A 17,315-nucleotide genomic window follows, 5' to 3' on the forward strand; every position below is an offset into this window, starting at 1 on the left:
ATACGGGAAAGTGTTGCAGTCTCCTAAATGTAGGCATAAAAAACTGTTTTTCAAATTTTTCACAGAATGATCTGCTCTCAACATCACTGTTTTTGAAGTTAAAATTACTTCAAACAAAGGGACATAACCGTTGTGTATTTTTGGCTAAATGTTGGACTCACCTGAGTAATGGTTGAGTCTTAGTGTTCAGCTGTGTCCGTCTGTATGGATGGCCGGACGGCTGGCTTGTGGATAAAATCTTAAGTTTCAGGTTATCTTGGATGATTTTCAAGCTGATCGTTAGGGCGATAAGGGTCGAAAACAAGGTCGATACTGCACATTTTAGGGAAAGTATGGGGATTTGTCTGCAGGTTTTACATCCTTCTTCTTCTTCGTTCATGGGCTGCAGCTCCCTCGTTCACTCATTATTTTGCACGAGTGGGTTTATACCGGTCTGACCGTTTATACCCCGGCATTTAGGCAGCCATACGCCGCTTTTGAGCGAAAGCATGCTGGGTATTAATGTGTTTCTATAACCCACCGAACTCATGGATCACATGATATTTTCCGTGCGCGTCTGGTCTTGTGCTTGCGTGTACACACGAAGGCATTAGGAGGTCCGCACATAAGTTGACCTGGGAGATCAGAAAAATCTCCACCCTTAACCCACCAGGCGGTAGCGGCCGGGATTTGAACTCACGGTTACCTGACCCAAACATTTTCGCACTCTTATGAAACGTTTAGACGAGAAATCTGTATGCAAAAATTTGTTCGAAGAAAGAAGAATAACAACATTCTTGTCCAATACGACTTGCATTTTGCCGTGTGCGCTGTAAAATCGGCCTACCTTCAAAGCAGACGAAAAGCAGACATCTTAGTTTTCTTCCAAGTGAGAAATCTTCGATGACGCAAATATAAATGACGTCATGTGGTCACACCTATCTCGAGAACTAAGCTGTAAACACCGGCAAGTTCAAAACACGAGAAAAACGATTTCGTTATGCGGGCAGCCACGGGGGATGTATGTATTTTTCAAATGGTTGTAAAATAAGTCTTGTAATTGTATTTATCACCGTACTCAGGCCCTGTTCTTTTTTTCGTCACACCTAAAGCCGTTATTTCTTGTGAGCGACGCAGCATTATACCCAGTACTTTTGGAGTACTTCGAATGACATAGTATACCTTTATCAACATTATCCAATCAGTGGCTTAAATACAGCAATTACAGGCAGGATCAGGGCATTTCCAATGGATGAATGCGTTCATGTCGTTGGTGAATGTTGCGCGACATTGCGCAAGTGTAACTTTACAACAAAGGGGTTAATGTTTGCAGTCATTTGAGATTAGCAAATATTTGTAATTGCTGTGCATGAACTTTAGTTAGTCCACGACCACTTTACCAAGTTTCGAATCTGTAGGTTACATAATCCGACGTTTACCGTTTCTCCAAAAATGTGTTCCAAATTACACCTCCGAAATTGGCAATGGCACGAAAGCTTCCCTGTCTAGGGATTGCCCTGAAACTTCTGTATTTACCATCCCTCATCAGCACCTTCAGGCAACGTGGAGCTGATAAGTTTCATTTCTCTCATGAATAAAAGATGATGCGAGTTTTTTTGTCAGTTTTAGTGCAACCGCTTTGCCCAATGAAATGCCTCTGTTTGATCATGTGAAACAGATATTGACTGATGATTACTGTGTGATAGGGTGGAGTGGAAGGGGGGAAAATAGGCCAGGAAACATAAATGAGACGCCAAGACAGAGGTTGCGATAACGTGACTTTTAATTAACGTACACCAGAAAGCAGACACCAGAAAGCAGACACCAGAAAGCAGTGTAGTTCCTTCCTCAATATACAGCCGCACACAACTCGTCGGAACTCGAATTACGATCCCGGTCGAAAGTCACTTCGCTGATGTAAAACCAGCTCTAAAGCGTTTCTCACACACACAAAGTCTCGCTCAACAATCCTCGAATCAATCCTTTGCCACAATACGGTTATAATGGCCCAAACTACACTCCTTGCCTTGATTATAACAGAAACACAAACATCGTTCAACTACAACTGGAACATCACAATCCAAGATACGCACACTGACACGTCCTCGCACTTTGAAATCACACCGGGTACTCTTTTAGACCAGCCTAGAACTGTACCCACGGAATATGCGCGATAAAAGCCTCATATTGATTGATTGATTGATAATCCTAGCGGGAGACACAACTTGGGTCAGGGGAAGATAATAGACAGGGAGTAAAAGAGAGGGACAACAGTACATGAAATCGCCACACGGCTACAATTGTAATTATTAATATTACTGATGTGACGTTGCAGAGCTAAGGGCAACAGAGGTGTGTACGGTTGCCGGGGGAACCGAATGCGCTGCGGGCACCATCTGTACCGAAAGCAAGCATGACAACGCAACCGTGAAACGCTGCAGTGAGTTTCACCTCTGCACGCTTATGTAGTAACTTCTGTCTCTTTATTTTACCAAGGGGGGGGGGGTATTTTTTGTGGACACAAGTGAGCAATCCTATGGCAAGGCAGTATCTGCAATATTCCCATATGTTACTCGAAGTACGTCTTGTGTACTGGCTTACTATTCTGAAAGTGTCAAAGCAATCCACCTAGTCATTGCTTAATACAGGGTTTTTGTACATGATACACAAACCGTCACACGCCATGATTGAACGCGACGAAAGGGCTAACCGTGAGAACCGTGAGAACAAAACGGGAAAAAACGCGAACCAACCATAAAGCAACAGTGTCAAAACGCGCACTTAACGCTGCAGAACGTGACAAAACTACGAACCGCCTCTATGTTTTGTTACGGCCGATTACGTACTGTCACTTTTAGTTGTGTTCACCCGTTTTACTACCGCCTACTAAGTTTGTCATCCGCACCGTGACAGCCGTGGATGATGTTTTGACAGTTATTGAAACTCGCCCGGCAACCACGGCCTGTTGCGTTTGCCCAATCAACAAAAGTAACGCGAACAAATCTGCAATGTTTGATTGACAAAATATCGAACAATTATGGAGTTAGAATTATTAAACCACAAAATTTTGATGAAGGCATGTTTGACCTAGCTGTTGCGTGATTATTTTGATGCTGCGACTGTTTTAACACACGGGACTAGTAGGTTTAACGTTAACGAAGTTTTGGAGGTCTCGCTCAGTCAGCCTTCATCGCGCTCTCTGGCCACTGATCAGACACTGGTTGCTTCCAATGATGTTCCTGGTAGTGTCAACGGCTGAATTGAATCGATGTCGAAGACGTTGTGGCAGAAAATTGCGATCTTGTCTTATTGGGGTAATGCGAACAAATCCACCGCGTTGCATAACTGCAGTGCTTCCAATGTCACCAGAACAATGCAGAAGGTGATACACTGTTGGAATATGCACGTTTAAAGCACATGCCAGCGCTTTTGGATCAACCCCAGCTTTAAATCGACCTGGCGTTTTGGTGGTGTCAATCTTGGCATCCTGGCTGTTTCAAAAGTGAGACTGGCAGCAAGCGTGCCATGGTCTCTTTTGATTGCTAAAGCATTGGTGAACACATCTCACACGTCAGATTTCTCCTGCTCTAATTGCACGTGCTGCGAGCGCGCAGTATGTGTTTACCGTTAAACCTGCTTGTCCCGTGTGTTAAAACAGTCACAGCATCAAAATAATAACACAAAAGAAAGGTCAAACTTGCCTTCATTAAACGTTTGTGGTTTAATAATTCTAACTCTATAATTGTTGGAGATTTTGTCAATCAAACAATGACGAATTTTTTCACGTTTCTTTTGTTGCTCGCTATAGAAACATTGCAGTTCATAATATGTTTATGACCAGGTACAAAGCATAACATGTGTAAGGTCAGAATAATATGCAATACTACATGAACTCTGCAAAACGAACATAACAATCAAGATTATACTATTCTCATTAAATGCGATATAATTATAATTGTTTCTGAAAAGAATCTGTACTTGTAGCTTCCCGTAGGGCATTTAGAAGAGCGTTCCAAAGACGGCTACCTGAATAAATTAGACTAGACTTAAAAAAAAGTCTATCCTAGGAAGAGGAGTGGAGAAAGGGAGAGAGAGAGAGAGAGAGAGAGAGAGAGAGAGAGAGAGAGAGAGAGAGAGAGAGAGAGAGAGAGAGAGAGAAAGAAAGAGAGGGAGAGAGAGGGGGGGAGAGAGAGGGGGGGAGAGAGAGGGGGGAGAGAGAGGGGGGAGAGAGAGAGAGAGAGAGGGAGGGAGAGAGAGAGAGAGAGAGAGGGGGGGGAGAGGGATAGAGAGAGAGAGAGAGAGGGGGGGGGGGCAGTACCGGCATGTGCGTGGACGTGCTCATAGTGTCTGTGTCTGTTTCACACTTTTCAAAGCTTCACTCTGTGTGTCTGTCTGTCTATCTGTCTGTCTGTCTATCTGTGTGTGTGTGTGTGTGTTAATGTTTGTGTGTGGTGTGTGTATGTGTGTGTGTATGTGGTGTGTGTGGTGTGTGTGTGTGTGTGTGTGTGTGTGTGTGTGTGTGTGGGTGTGCAAAACAGGACTGAATCCGGGACAACCATGTTCGGGGACTGACATTGCACCGTGCGAAGAGAACTCGTTGTGTGACAATAATATGTGCAGTAAGTATCTTCTTTCTTTTTTTTTAAAGACGTAACCGATGTTTTTACACCTTCTGTGACAGTGATTTGAGTTAATGATCTCACGACATGACCCTCGTTTTAGGGGCACGGCAAGGTCAAGTTCGGTTTCTACAAATTTAAAGTGTACGATTTTTCTGACGTTTTTGAACCTATAGTTATACTTATAGTCTCCAAATGTAGCTAACTTTTAGGTGACCAATGCATTGTGACGTCATCCTTCTCTGGGTTCTTTCTCTCGCGCGCGTGGTGTGTGTGTGTGTGTGTGTGTGTGTGTGTGTGTGTGTGTGTGTGTGTGTGTGTGTGTGTGTATGTATGTGTGTATGTGTGTGTGTATGTGCGCGTGTGTGTGTGTGTGTGTGTGTGTGTGTGTGTGTGTTAATAATATTATGTTAGTGAAAGAAAGAGAGAGAGAGAGAGAGAGAGAGAGAGAGAAAATGGAAGAACGTATCTCTCTCTCTCTCTCTCTCTCTCTCTCTCTCTCTCTCTCTCTCTCTCTCTCTCTCTCTCTCTCTCTCTCACTGGCGCTCGCGCTCTGTGTCTCCCTCTGTCTGTCTCGTCCTCCCCCCCCCCTTCTCTCTCTCTCTCTCTCTCTCTCTCTCTCTCTCTCTCTCTCTCTCTCTCTCTCTCTCTCTCTCTCTCTCTTTCTCACTCTCTCGAATATCAATTTGTTATTATGTGTTGTGCAGGACTAAATTTGGAGTCTGTCTGTGTTGGAGCGAACACCGCTTTCTGCTCGTCTGGTACAATTTGTGATTCTTCCAAGTGCAGTAAGTTCCTTACACATCACAGACGTTTGTTTAGAGGGAATATATCTAACCAGAAAACTGCCTCAGATCGCTCCAAGAGCTATACAGTTCAGACTGGGAGTTGTAAGTATGTGACGACACACCAGGAAAACCTTCAAATACACATTTGGGCCCTGAGTTAATAGTCACCTGGCTGGCTATAGTGGAAAGGTTACTTTTGGTGGTCACATTAGATATTATGTTTTTTGGAAAGTTCGTTTTATTTGCAGCCACAGTTCGGTAAACGACAAATGGCTAAACCCAACCACCTAAGAATGAGAAGCGTTTTTGTAACATGACCCATATTCTGCAAAAATGCAGCCATGACGCAGGGGGTAGGTTACAAAAAAACGTCATGTACCGCTTGACTGCATACGGATATAAGCAAATTATACCTTAAACGAAAGCTAAAGATTGTTGCCATCAGACAGCAAGTAAAATGCCTAATTCGTATACACAGTTTTATTTTTAACAACATCTGTATAACATGCGGACGACAAAACAGGAAATGCCATTTTCTCAATCGATATGTATAGCTAACTGAACGCCTGGTTGAAACCGCAATCAAAAACATCTTGAAAATTGTTTATTCTCACAGCTAGAATTATTTTACATCAACAATTGTTAATTTACCGAGGAAAACAACAGTCACATAAGATACATAATGGATGATTTTGAATCAACTCCGAAAACCGAACCGGGTCAAAGCAAAAAAGAGTTTACACATACACAGGCTTGAAAAGGGATAATTTGGTTCAATCTCTTAGATGTTTACCCATAACGTTAAAGATCAGCTCAATATAAAAGGAAAGTGATCATTGTAAAAGTATTTTGCTATCGCAAAATAATTCAACTTCCGGTTTTACCACATGGCGTCCATAATATTATCAATTTATTACATAGCGTGCATTTGTCAGAAATTATACTAAATGTTAGAAGCGATCTTAAAGTGAAAGTAACGTTTAATAAAAGTATGCGCATTTATTTATTGATTGATATATGACTAAAATAATGGACATGTAATTTAAACGTACAAAACGACATTTTGTACACTACCTCTCTAAAAAAAAAAAACGCGACTATGACCGACCGATATGTATGTGTAAATTAGGTCATTGTTAGTGATGAAAACGGGTTTTCTTTAAAAGATAACACGCAAACTGTGAAGTTCAAGCCCATAAATGATTTTAGTACGACTTCTTGAAAACAGGTCTGTTTTTCACTCCACCAGTTTCAGTTTTAATAAAATATATGTATAGCTGTCATGTTCAAAGAAACCTAATCTGCAATTCACTTAAACCAAATACACAATGAACCCAGAAAGTATTAGAGTGAGACACTTTACAGTGAAATATGTTATGATTCCCCTTATTTCAAAATATATGCATTTTAATTGGCAGACACGATTCACGTCGTAGGTACGTGTCCTCTGGTAAGGCAACCGTTAGCATTTTTTGTCGTAAAAATTGACATTTTTAAACATAAATCATGGACAAAAAACTAATTCTACAAAAAGTGCAGGTTTTCTTGGTATAGTCAGTTAAAGCATCTTAAAATTCAAGAAATTGTGCAATTACGTGTATGTATTTGAAATGGCAGAAAATATTGAATGAAAGTGATTTTTGACTGATTGAAACCCTACCCCCACTAACACAATGAGCCCTAAACATATATACATAGGCAAGATGTTCTACATTAACACAATTAACCTTTTAAACGTATACATATGCTTAGTACACGATACTTCCGGTTTTTCTACCGGATGACTTATACATTTAGGGGGTAAACACCTTATCGTAGAAAAAGCTTTATTTTCAAAAAGTGCAAGTAATTATTAAAAATCATACATAATGTTTATATATTGGAGTTAATTTTCCTTCCAAAGTCATTTGTTTCAAGTGGCAGAAAATGTCAGTTGGAGAGTTACATGTACGTAAAGCGTATAACTGTTGTCTGTGATTAGTGCATTGTGGACACATTGGCACCATTTGATCCTAAATGCTAAACGATGTCGTGATCATACCACAGTTTTAGGATAATTTACATCGCATCGATTACTAAATTGATGGTAGAATTTCACTGATAAATTATATTTCCGGTAGCGTCAGTGCCGTTATTCTTTTTCTTTTTGTAATAAGGTAATAACGAATGAACGACGTGTCACACTCTTATGCTAGTCTTTAAATGAAAATTCCAATTCTAGTAAGTTAAAAGGCATGTATTGCGCGTTACATACATTTATACCCCCCCCCCCCCCCCCAGGATTACAATGCAAGTAAACACATATAAAGAGATAGTAACGTTTTACATGGTGACACGTTCAGTGGTGAACGTAACGTGTGGTTTAACAAAATTACTTGCACATACAATAGTGAAGTCTGTCTGTGTGTCTCTGTTTGTGTGTTTGTCTATGTCTGTCTGCGTGTTCGTCTGTTTGTCTCTCCCTCTGTCTGTCTATCAGTCTGTCTATCTCTCTCTCTCTCTTTCTCTCTGTGTCTCTGTCTGTGTGTCTCTCTCTCTCTCTCTCTCTCTCTCTCTCTCTCTCTCTCTCTCTCTCTCTCTGTCTCTCTCTCTCTCTCTCTCTATCTCTCTCTCTCTCTCTCTCTGCGAGGTAGGTGCACTTAAAGAGAAAGCAATACAGAAAGAAATGCATTTCTCTACCAAGAATGAAGTTTGTCTGTCTGTGTGTTTGTGTGCGTGGTTTTTTTGGTTGCGTAAGTGTTTCTCTATAAGCATCTCTACGTCTTTGTTCGCGTACAGAAGTGCGTGCGTGCATGTGTGGGTGTTTCTGTGTCGGTTTGTCTCACTGTGTGTATGTCTGTCATTTTGTCGGTATGTTTGTGTATGTGTCTTTGTGTGTCTGCGTGCGTACGTGTGTGTGTGTGTGTTGTGTGTGTGTGTGTGTGTGTGTGTGTGTGTATGTGTGTGCGCGTGTGCGCGTGCGTGCGTGCGTGCGCGCGCGCGCGCGCGCGCGTGTGTGTGTGTGTGTATGTCTGCGTGCGTGCGTGTGTGTGTGTGTGTGTGTGTGTGTGTGTTTGATTGCATGTGTGTGTGTGTGTGTGTGTGTGATTGCAATTATTCCTCCTTTTTACATTTAGTCAAGTTTTCTTTCTTTATTTGGTGTTTAACGTCGTTTTCAACCATTCAAGGTTATATCGCGACGGGAGTCAAGTTTTGACTAAATGTTTTAACATAGAGGGGGAATCGAGACGAGGGTCGTGGTGTATGTGTGTGTGTGTGTGTGTGTGTGTGTGTGTGTGTGTGTGTGTGTGTGTGTGTGTGTGTGTGTGTGTGTCTGTCTGCCTGTCTGTGTGTGTGTGTAGAGCGATTCAGACCAAACTACTCGACCGATCTCTATGAAATTTGACATGAGAGTTTCTGGGAATGATATCCCCGGACGTTTTTTTCTTTCTTTCGATAAATACTTTTGATGACGACATATATGGCTTTTTGTAAAAGTTGAGGCGGCACTGTCACACCCTCATTTTTCAATCACATTGATTGAAATTTTGGCCAAGCAATCTTCGACGAAGGCCGGACTTCGGTATTGCAAAGGGCGGTGCTGCTTTGACATATAACGTGCGCCACACACAAGACAGAAGTCGCAGCACAGGCTTTATGTCTCACCCAGTCACATTATTCTGACACCGGACCAACCAGTCCTAGCACTAACCCCATAATGCCAGACGCCAGGCAGAGCAGCCACTAGATTGCCAATTTTAAAGTCTTAGGTATGACCCGGCCGCGGTTCGAACCCACGACCTCCCGATCACGGGGCGGACGCCTTACCACTAGGCCAACCGTGCCGGTTCCACTTTTGGGTACCAAGAAAAGTTGTTTCAAAGACTATATGCATTTGTCTGTCAAATGAAACCAAATTTGCTCGGGAGTACCTCCCGTGCCTTAAGATTGGCCTAAGAGCCATGTTTATTACTCGTCTACATCATTCACGGTATGACATCTTTGGAAACTTTGTTTGGCTTTTGACGTCACAAAATCTACTAAGAAAGAGAGGGTCAAAAACATCGGTCCTTTTTCCAAATCAATAAAGTATGTCTTGAAAGCAAAAGTAACGAAAATTACTCTGAACCTTGAAAAATCAAGACTGAATTTTAAATCCACAGGACATAAGGCATTACATTAATTCTTTTTACTGTCTTAGTTTTGTATTGGGTTTTTTACTCACCCTAAAAAAAAAATTTTAAAAAAAATTATCATTGGGATTTTCTCACATGTTTTTTAACCTTGAGCTTTAAAACTGTGCACACTTGTTCGGTTTGATGATCTCCCGAATGACCCCGATTTGGTTGACCCCTCGTCAAATATCGGGGTCACAGCGGGGTCATGTTCGGTTCCCAAGAACTTAACATTAGAGGATTCTCTTATGTTTTTGAAGCTGGAGCCTCCAAATGTCACACACGTGTAGGTATCAATGGTCTTCAGAAATGACACACATTTGGCTTGTTTTGGTCAAATTTAAAGTTCACAACCTGAAAATGTGTGCTGGAGAAGATAATTTACTGCTAAAAATATCCACTGCAAAACGTTTCAACTTCATTAAAATAATGTTATAATGTTCATAGCTTAGTGTCTGGGGTCTTTGTTTGATTTGAGCTCATAGCTTAGTGTCTGGGGTATTGTAGTCTTGGCTAGACTAGTGGTTATGGCATCAAGCTATGAATATGACGTCAGAAATTAGGTCACTCAAGCGTCGTAGGGTATATGGTTTTTTTGGTCCTGGTCAGGCAAACTTGTATCAATGTCAATGATCCAACAATTTGGATGCAACTGGGTCAACGAATTGGTATGGTTTATTTTGGGTTGTTCATTTTCTTTTCTTTTTCCTCAAAATGTGGAGGGTGTTGAGTGATGGATTGGTGGTAAGCAGCTAGCAAGCGATTGGACAGTTTAGTGATCTATACAAAATACACCTGTGTTTCAGAATATGACCTGGGACACGAGTGTGCCATCACGTCACAATGTATTTCAACTGCAGTGTGTGACGCCAGAATGCAAACATGTCGTGAGTACCTGTCACCACTTCCTGCACTGAGAGAAAGCGGGAGAGAGAAAAAGAAAAAGAGAGAAAGAAAGAAAGAAAGAAAGAGGGAGAGAGAGAAGGAGAGAGAGATATTTTGACTGACTTACTGGCTTGCTGACTAATTGATCTTTAGAGATAGAGGTAGATAAGACAGAGACAGACAAACCAACATAGTACCAGTCACCACTTACCGTATTCAGAGAGAGATAAGAAAAGGATTGACTGACTGGCTTGCTGACTGACTGGCTTGCTGACTGACTGGCTTGCTGACTGACTGGCTTGCTGACTGACTGGCTTGCTGACTGACTGGCTTGCTGACTGACTGGCTTGCTGACTGACTCCTTAATTTGGCCGCACGGAGCTTTAGCACTGAGTTTTCGGTAAAAAGACTTCGTGTTGTCTTCGCGAAGTTGACTTCGGGCTTAATTCAATCAATCAATCAACATGAGGCTTATATCGCGCATATTCCGTGGGTACAGTTCTAAGCGCATGGATTTTTTTATTTTTTTATTATTTTTTTAATGCAATTTATATCGCGCACATATTCAAGGCGCAGGGATTTATTTATGCCGTGTGAGATGGAATTTTTTTTACACAATACATCACGCATTCACATCGGCCAGCAGATCGCAGCCATTTCGGCGCATATCCTACTTTTCACGGCCTATTATTCCAAGTCACACGGGTATTTTGGTGGACATTTTTATCTATGCCTATATAATTTTGCCAGAAAGACCCTTTTGTCAATCGTGGGATCTTTAACGTGCACACCCCAATGTAGTGTACACGAAGGGACCTCGGTTTTTCGTCTCATCCGAAAGACTAGCACTTGAACCCACCACCTAGGTTAGGAAAGGGGGGAGAAAATTGCTAACGCCCTGACCCAGAGTCGAACTCGCAACCTCTCGCTTCCGAGCGCAAGTGCGTTACCACTCGGCCACCCAGTCCAGGACCGCCTTTAGAGAGAAATACAGACAGACCGAGAGAGTACCAGTCACCACTTACAGTAGAGAGAGAGAGAGAGAGAGAGAGAGAGACAGAGAGAGAGAGAGAGAGAGAGAGAGAGAGAGAGAGAGAGAGAGAGAGAGAGAGAGAGAGAGAGAGAGAGAGAGAGAGAATACGAATACGAAAGTTTAATTGCTAGGCCATTGGCCCCTTGCAATGGGAAAGGAGGGGAAGGGAAATCGGTGTACAAATAGTTCGAAAACATGCACCGATCATTGGGATGATTCACAGTGTAGATCCGTGTCCCGACATGGTAGTTTCCACGTCAGTGTTCGTATTGTCCGTTAGATCCGTGCAATGCAAAGTACACTGTTTTCCAAAATGTCAAGATGAGAACAAATTAAGGTTCCGAATCACACCCACAACATCGACACGATATCCGAACCGAATAGCTTTGCTGTTAACCGAGGTAGTATTTTGTCACATCCCGGAGTACAGACACTTCGTGTAGCGCAGTTCGGAGTTGATCGGCAAATTTTCGCCTGTCGACGGGTGACCCACGTCGAAGCTTGTCAAGATACTCCTGTTCTTCTCGTAGCATGTGGCGAGCTGCTTGTTTGATCAGCCAGTACGTGCCTGGACTTTCGTTGGTGCTGCAATCGGTGACCAACACGAAATCGTCAGTTTCACACAGCAATGATAACCGGCACGGTTGGCCTAGTGGTAAGGCGTCCGCGCCGTGATCGGGAGGTCGTGGGTTCGAACCCCGGCCGGGTCATACCTAAGACTTTAAAATTGGCAATCTAGTGGCTGCTCCGGCTGGCGTTATGGGGTTAGTGCTAGAACTGGTTGGTCCGGTGTCAGAATAATGTGACTGGGTGAGACATGAAGCCTGTGCTGCGATTTCTGTCTTGTGTGTGGCGCACGTTATATGTCAAAGCAGCACCGCCCTGATATCTGTGTTGTCATGAACCAATCTTCGAAAAGAGTTATTTCTGTGCACATTTTCACTGCACGCACAGCTGATCGGTCCTTCAATTCCGACACATACCCCTTTATGGCCAACAGATTGTAACCTAGGTCAGAAGCCTTTTCCTCTGATGTATCCTGTGGTTGTGTACCTTCTCTATTCAGAGACTTTGTTATTGATAGCCAGGTATCCAAAACAGACACACCACGTGACTCAGTGGGCCGTGGCGACAAACACATACACATCGTCAGCAGGGGCGGACGAGGGGGGAGCACAGGGGGCACGTGCCCCCCTCCCCCCCCGAAAAAAAATTGGAAAGCTGATTCTATGACCATTTCTAAGTTCAAATGGCACCAGATGGCACCATTTTGCTTCTTTGGGCCAAAACTTTTTCCGGGGGGGCATGCCCCCGGACCCCCCTAGCAAATTCGGGCGCTTCGCGCCCATCACATTCACTTTCGATTCAGTGCACCCCCCCTTACAAAGCAACTGATCCGCCCCTGGTCAGCCTCACCCTGTCTATTGTTATCACGCTCCAGCAGTGCGTGCGACACGTGCACAAATGTCACTGTCACTGTGTTGTGTGTCACTTTCATATTCCAGCAGTTGTTGTTGATTTTTTTCTGGTGTCGAAACAATGGTAGCGGGATTGAACAGTGAAGGACTTTCATGACTTGCCTTTAATGTGTCGACACGGGTTTCTTCTTCTTTCTTTCTCTTTCTTTCTTCTGTTCGCAGCCTGTCGCGCTGAAGCTGGCTTGGCGGTTTTCGTCGAAAATGTTGAGTCATGGCTGGCCTGTCCGAGTCAGAGGCTGACACAAGTCGCAGGACAACTGTAGTTTTCATTCCTTCAGTACACATTTTCCAGGAACAGACGGTGTTTACCTTGAGCAGGGCTTCCATGGTACCTTCCAGGGCTGTTCGGAGTCCATCAGCTGGCATTTTGAGGGAATTATTGAGCGTTTCTCAAAGTTAAATCGAGAGCTCTGAGAGAGAGAGAGAGAGAGAGAGAGAGAGAGAGAGAGAGAGAGAGAGAGAGAGAGTATGTGTTTACACACACACGTACATGCACACACACACAAGCGCACACACACACACACACACACACACACACACACACACACACACGGCACTGCGCAAACACACACACACACACACACACACACACACTGCGCAAACGCACAGACACACGCAAACGCACACACACACACACACACGCACACATACACACATACACACACGTGCGCGCGCAAACTACGATTGCACATAACTGAGCACATCACTATAAACTAGTTTATACATACTGACAGCCTTATTGTATGCAAGATGGGTTTTTAGGGGAAGGAAATTAAGGCTGGTTAACTGCATACTGTATACATGTGCGAATCATGCAGGATAAGCTGAGCAGCACGACGGTACAGAGAATTGAGTTTTAATGAGTGAACATAACCGCAGCCATCCCACAATGCCGAAGCAAACGTAATATGAGGCGAAAGAGCATTAACGAACATTTTCAGTGTGTCAGACTTCGCATAATGTTTAAGTTTTGACAACAAATATAAATTGTTTGATAACACTTTGCAGAGGTTATTTATGTGTTTGCCAATCATTTCTTCATCGACAGTTACACCAAGTATGCGATGTTCTTTAACTTGTTGTATTTGAGTTGTCCTTAAGGACGGTTGTAATTTCAGAGGACTTATCTGATGCTATTGTCTCGTGGTAATAACAATGCTTTTAGTTTGTGTCTGAGTGCAGTATCATGGCATTAGATATGCACCACTTTGTCCTAAGTGTCCTTGCGGGAAGAATTTACTGATTCCAACAAGGTATTACTGGTATGAATAGATGACTCGTCCACAAAGAACTCGCATTTGATATTAGCATCCGATACATGTACCGTAAAGTACCTTGTAAACGCCAAGTATCGAGCAAACGCCCACCCCCTACTTTGGGTCAAAAACTGTGTGTAGGATATCGATATAGTACCTTGTAACCTGGAAAGAACGTCCATGTTCATGGCATCCTCCGGATTCCGAGCCTGACACAACCGTCGTACGAAGAAGAAGAAGGAGTACCTTGTGTAACTCCCCTAAGTTTTGGGAGAGGTATAGGAATACCTTTTATCGTACAAAACACTCAGACACAATCAACCACTCTTACTCTAATCACTGACTCCACACCCAGGCAACATTCAAACCAAAGTTTATTATTTACACACACGACATCACCGCATTCACATTCACACCCAATCACAATCACTCAAAATCAAAGATAGATGAAGTAGGAAGAATTATCTTAAAGTTTTAACGAAACAAAATGGCTATGAGAATTTATAACTTAATACTAAGAAAACTGTAGATACCCCTAAATATTACCATTTACCACCTTAATTCCCTAATCCCGAAAAATCAAGATGTCTCTTTACAAATTTATCTCAACTCAAAATCCGCTTATCTTCACCTACATTAATCAATTAACCCCGTTATTTATTAACTAACTTTTATTTCTAACTTATGTTTACCCTAATACCTCGTGATAGGGACTACCGACGTTTACTGCTACACTGCCTTCAACCTTGATGCATAAGATCAACGCCAAACGCAGCTACACATGAAACCCGTAGGCCCAGCCACCAGTAATACTAATTAACTTAACTTTAAATAACAAACCCCTCAATTCTCTTCCACTTATTTCAACACAATATTTGTCTAATGGTACGAACATTAATTCATCAATAACACACTCACATTAATCCACCACGTAACAACCTTACTTCATAACAACAAATTACCATATCACTACATAATTTTCTCTTCGTGCGTAGTGATCATGACGTTTCACATCAAAGTCCAGTTTCAAATCTCGCCGATCCACAAAATCAACCGTCGCTCGAAAAGATAAAGACACTCCAGATTAATCCCGTTGAAATGTAATTAACCAGGCCTGGTACTAAATTACTAACCTAATATTTAATTAATAGTCAATTACTACCTGGTTTCCTCTAACACTTGCAGAATCTCCATGTCTTTAAATGTATTTAAACTAACTTATAGGTCACAGTGCTTATTGAAGCCACAGCTGCATAACTCAGGCACACAGATGCCATAATATATTCTTGTGCACAGACTGCTTGTGGCAATAGAATGCCAGCACTTTCCACCCTTTACCCACTGACGGTGGGCCACCTCACCTTCCCAGCTCACACTTTGCGACACACCGGTGGTCAAAAACCCCACCAACTAGCACGCCTTCCTCCCAGGTATAGAGTCGGAAGTATCTTGCACCCGGAAACTCATGCTGTCTCTTATGTCGTTCGTCTCTCCTGGCTTGGACTCTTCCACAGCCCCGCTTCTGTGCTTGAACGCTGTCGTAGGAACAAAGCCAAGTATAACTACTTGTTCCCCCAACAATAGGGGAGACCGGGGCTAGTCCGCCCCCGGGGCACATCCGTCTTTGTCTGTTTATTCTTACGTTTGCCACCTTTTAGTCATTCACACCATGTGAGAGTGGTGTCCCTTCTTCCCGCCATATCCTGCAGAAGTTCAGAGGTTGCGCGCCCATATATCGTGAGTACAGGTCACAAAAAGTGTTTTTCTTCATTTTTGTAACATGAATGCATAGGAGTTGACTTAGGTTTTGATGCATTACCTCTGAGAACAAATACTTAGTTTTGGTGTCGAGTGAAAGTGCGTTAATTAAGGTCGAGTTCTGACGAAAGTTTTGCTTCTTCCTTCCCATGTTGTGCTCGCTATCTGGCACTAGAGCTGCCTGCCCGTGCGGGGGCAAGTCCGCCTATTTGTCATGGGGCAAGTCCGCCATGAAGAATGTGCAGGTGTGGGAAACAGTCCAGTTTACATCTGCCATAACTGTGACTCTGATGGTGACTCCATCTATTCTCGATGGTAAAGATTGCAGATTCATGTCTAAAAAAGACTGACGCCGATTTGTGTTACATTCTTTCGACATTCTTTTGTATTTTGTCATTGGCATTTTTGAACCTAAATATTGAAGGGAATTAAAAAAGCTTTCCCACTGATCGGGTGCTTGTTTGACTGACTGTGCGCGCGTGCGTGCGTGTGTGTATAAAGCTTGCCCACTACTAGTCTTGTACCTACTATGGGATGAGAGCGGCGGACTTGCCCCACCCTGTAGGCGGACTTACCCCGACTTGGGGCAAGTTCGCCTACGTTAGGGTAGGTCTACTTAAAGCAGTATGTACAACAAATGTTCATGCGCACATAAAAACTGTCTGCACATTGATATCAGCTACACATTTGTCTTGATGTAAAATAAAAAATCAGTCTTCTAGTTCATCAAACTCGCCAGTTATGCTACCAAAAGCATAAAAGTAGGCGGACTAGCCCCGGTCTCCCCTACTTCAATTATCTCCCCTTACCCACAAAGTCCATAAATTGACTCTCCTAACAACAATATCTCCCTCATTAGATTTCCCATAATTATCAATTTCCATCAACTTACGAAGTCCCCTCTTTACTTAATTACTCATTAATTACCATAATTAACTACTTAATTAACCACCCTGGCCATCTCATCAAAGTTACTATTTAACTTTAACCACAACATCATTATCAAAATACCAGAGTCCCAACATGACCAATTATGTAATAATTCTTACAATTTTCACTCCCTTAAATACCTAATTATAGTCTTTACTTTTATACAATTGTAAATACACCATCATCAATATAAATGTACAAAGTATTTACAACTCCCATTTCACAAAATCAATACAACATGGCTGCCCCCATAATAAACAATTCCTATTCCATTATTTGACCCAACCATTCACAAGCAGCCCCTTCACAAACAACGCCACTTCCCTCACCCCTTATGAATTTAAGTCATATTACATAGTGGCACCTCGTTCTTCCCTCTTTCTCTAACCGTGATGACGTCACATATTTACAACCAACCCCCCGTCTTCTGTCTTG

General features: G+C 42.7%; 1 protein-coding gene across 4 annotated transcripts in view; it reads left to right on the forward strand.

Moving 5' to 3' along the window:
• The window catches only part of LOC138972611 (uncharacterized), a 255,147-nt gene that overhangs the window by 181,011 nt on the left and 56,821 nt on the right, over positions 1-17,315 (forward strand). For all 4 annotated transcript variants that reach the window (XM_070345265.1, XM_070345267.1, XM_070345268.1 and 1 more), the window contains 4 exons: positions 2,315-2,419; positions 4,518-4,598; positions 5,306-5,386; positions 10,347-10,427. In XM_070345265.1, the coding sequence (XP_070201366.1) occupies positions 2,315-2,419; positions 4,518-4,598; positions 5,306-5,386; positions 10,347-10,427 (348 nt within the window). The remainder of the gene's footprint in view (positions 1-2,314; positions 2,420-4,517; positions 4,599-5,305; positions 5,387-10,346; positions 10,428-17,315) is intronic.

This window comes from Littorina saxatilis, linkage group LG8 (genome assembly GCF_037325665.1).
Source record: "Littorina saxatilis isolate snail1 linkage group LG8, US_GU_Lsax_2.0, whole genome shotgun sequence".
Classification (NCBI taxonomy): domain Eukaryota; kingdom Metazoa; phylum Mollusca; class Gastropoda; order Littorinimorpha; family Littorinidae; genus Littorina; species Littorina saxatilis.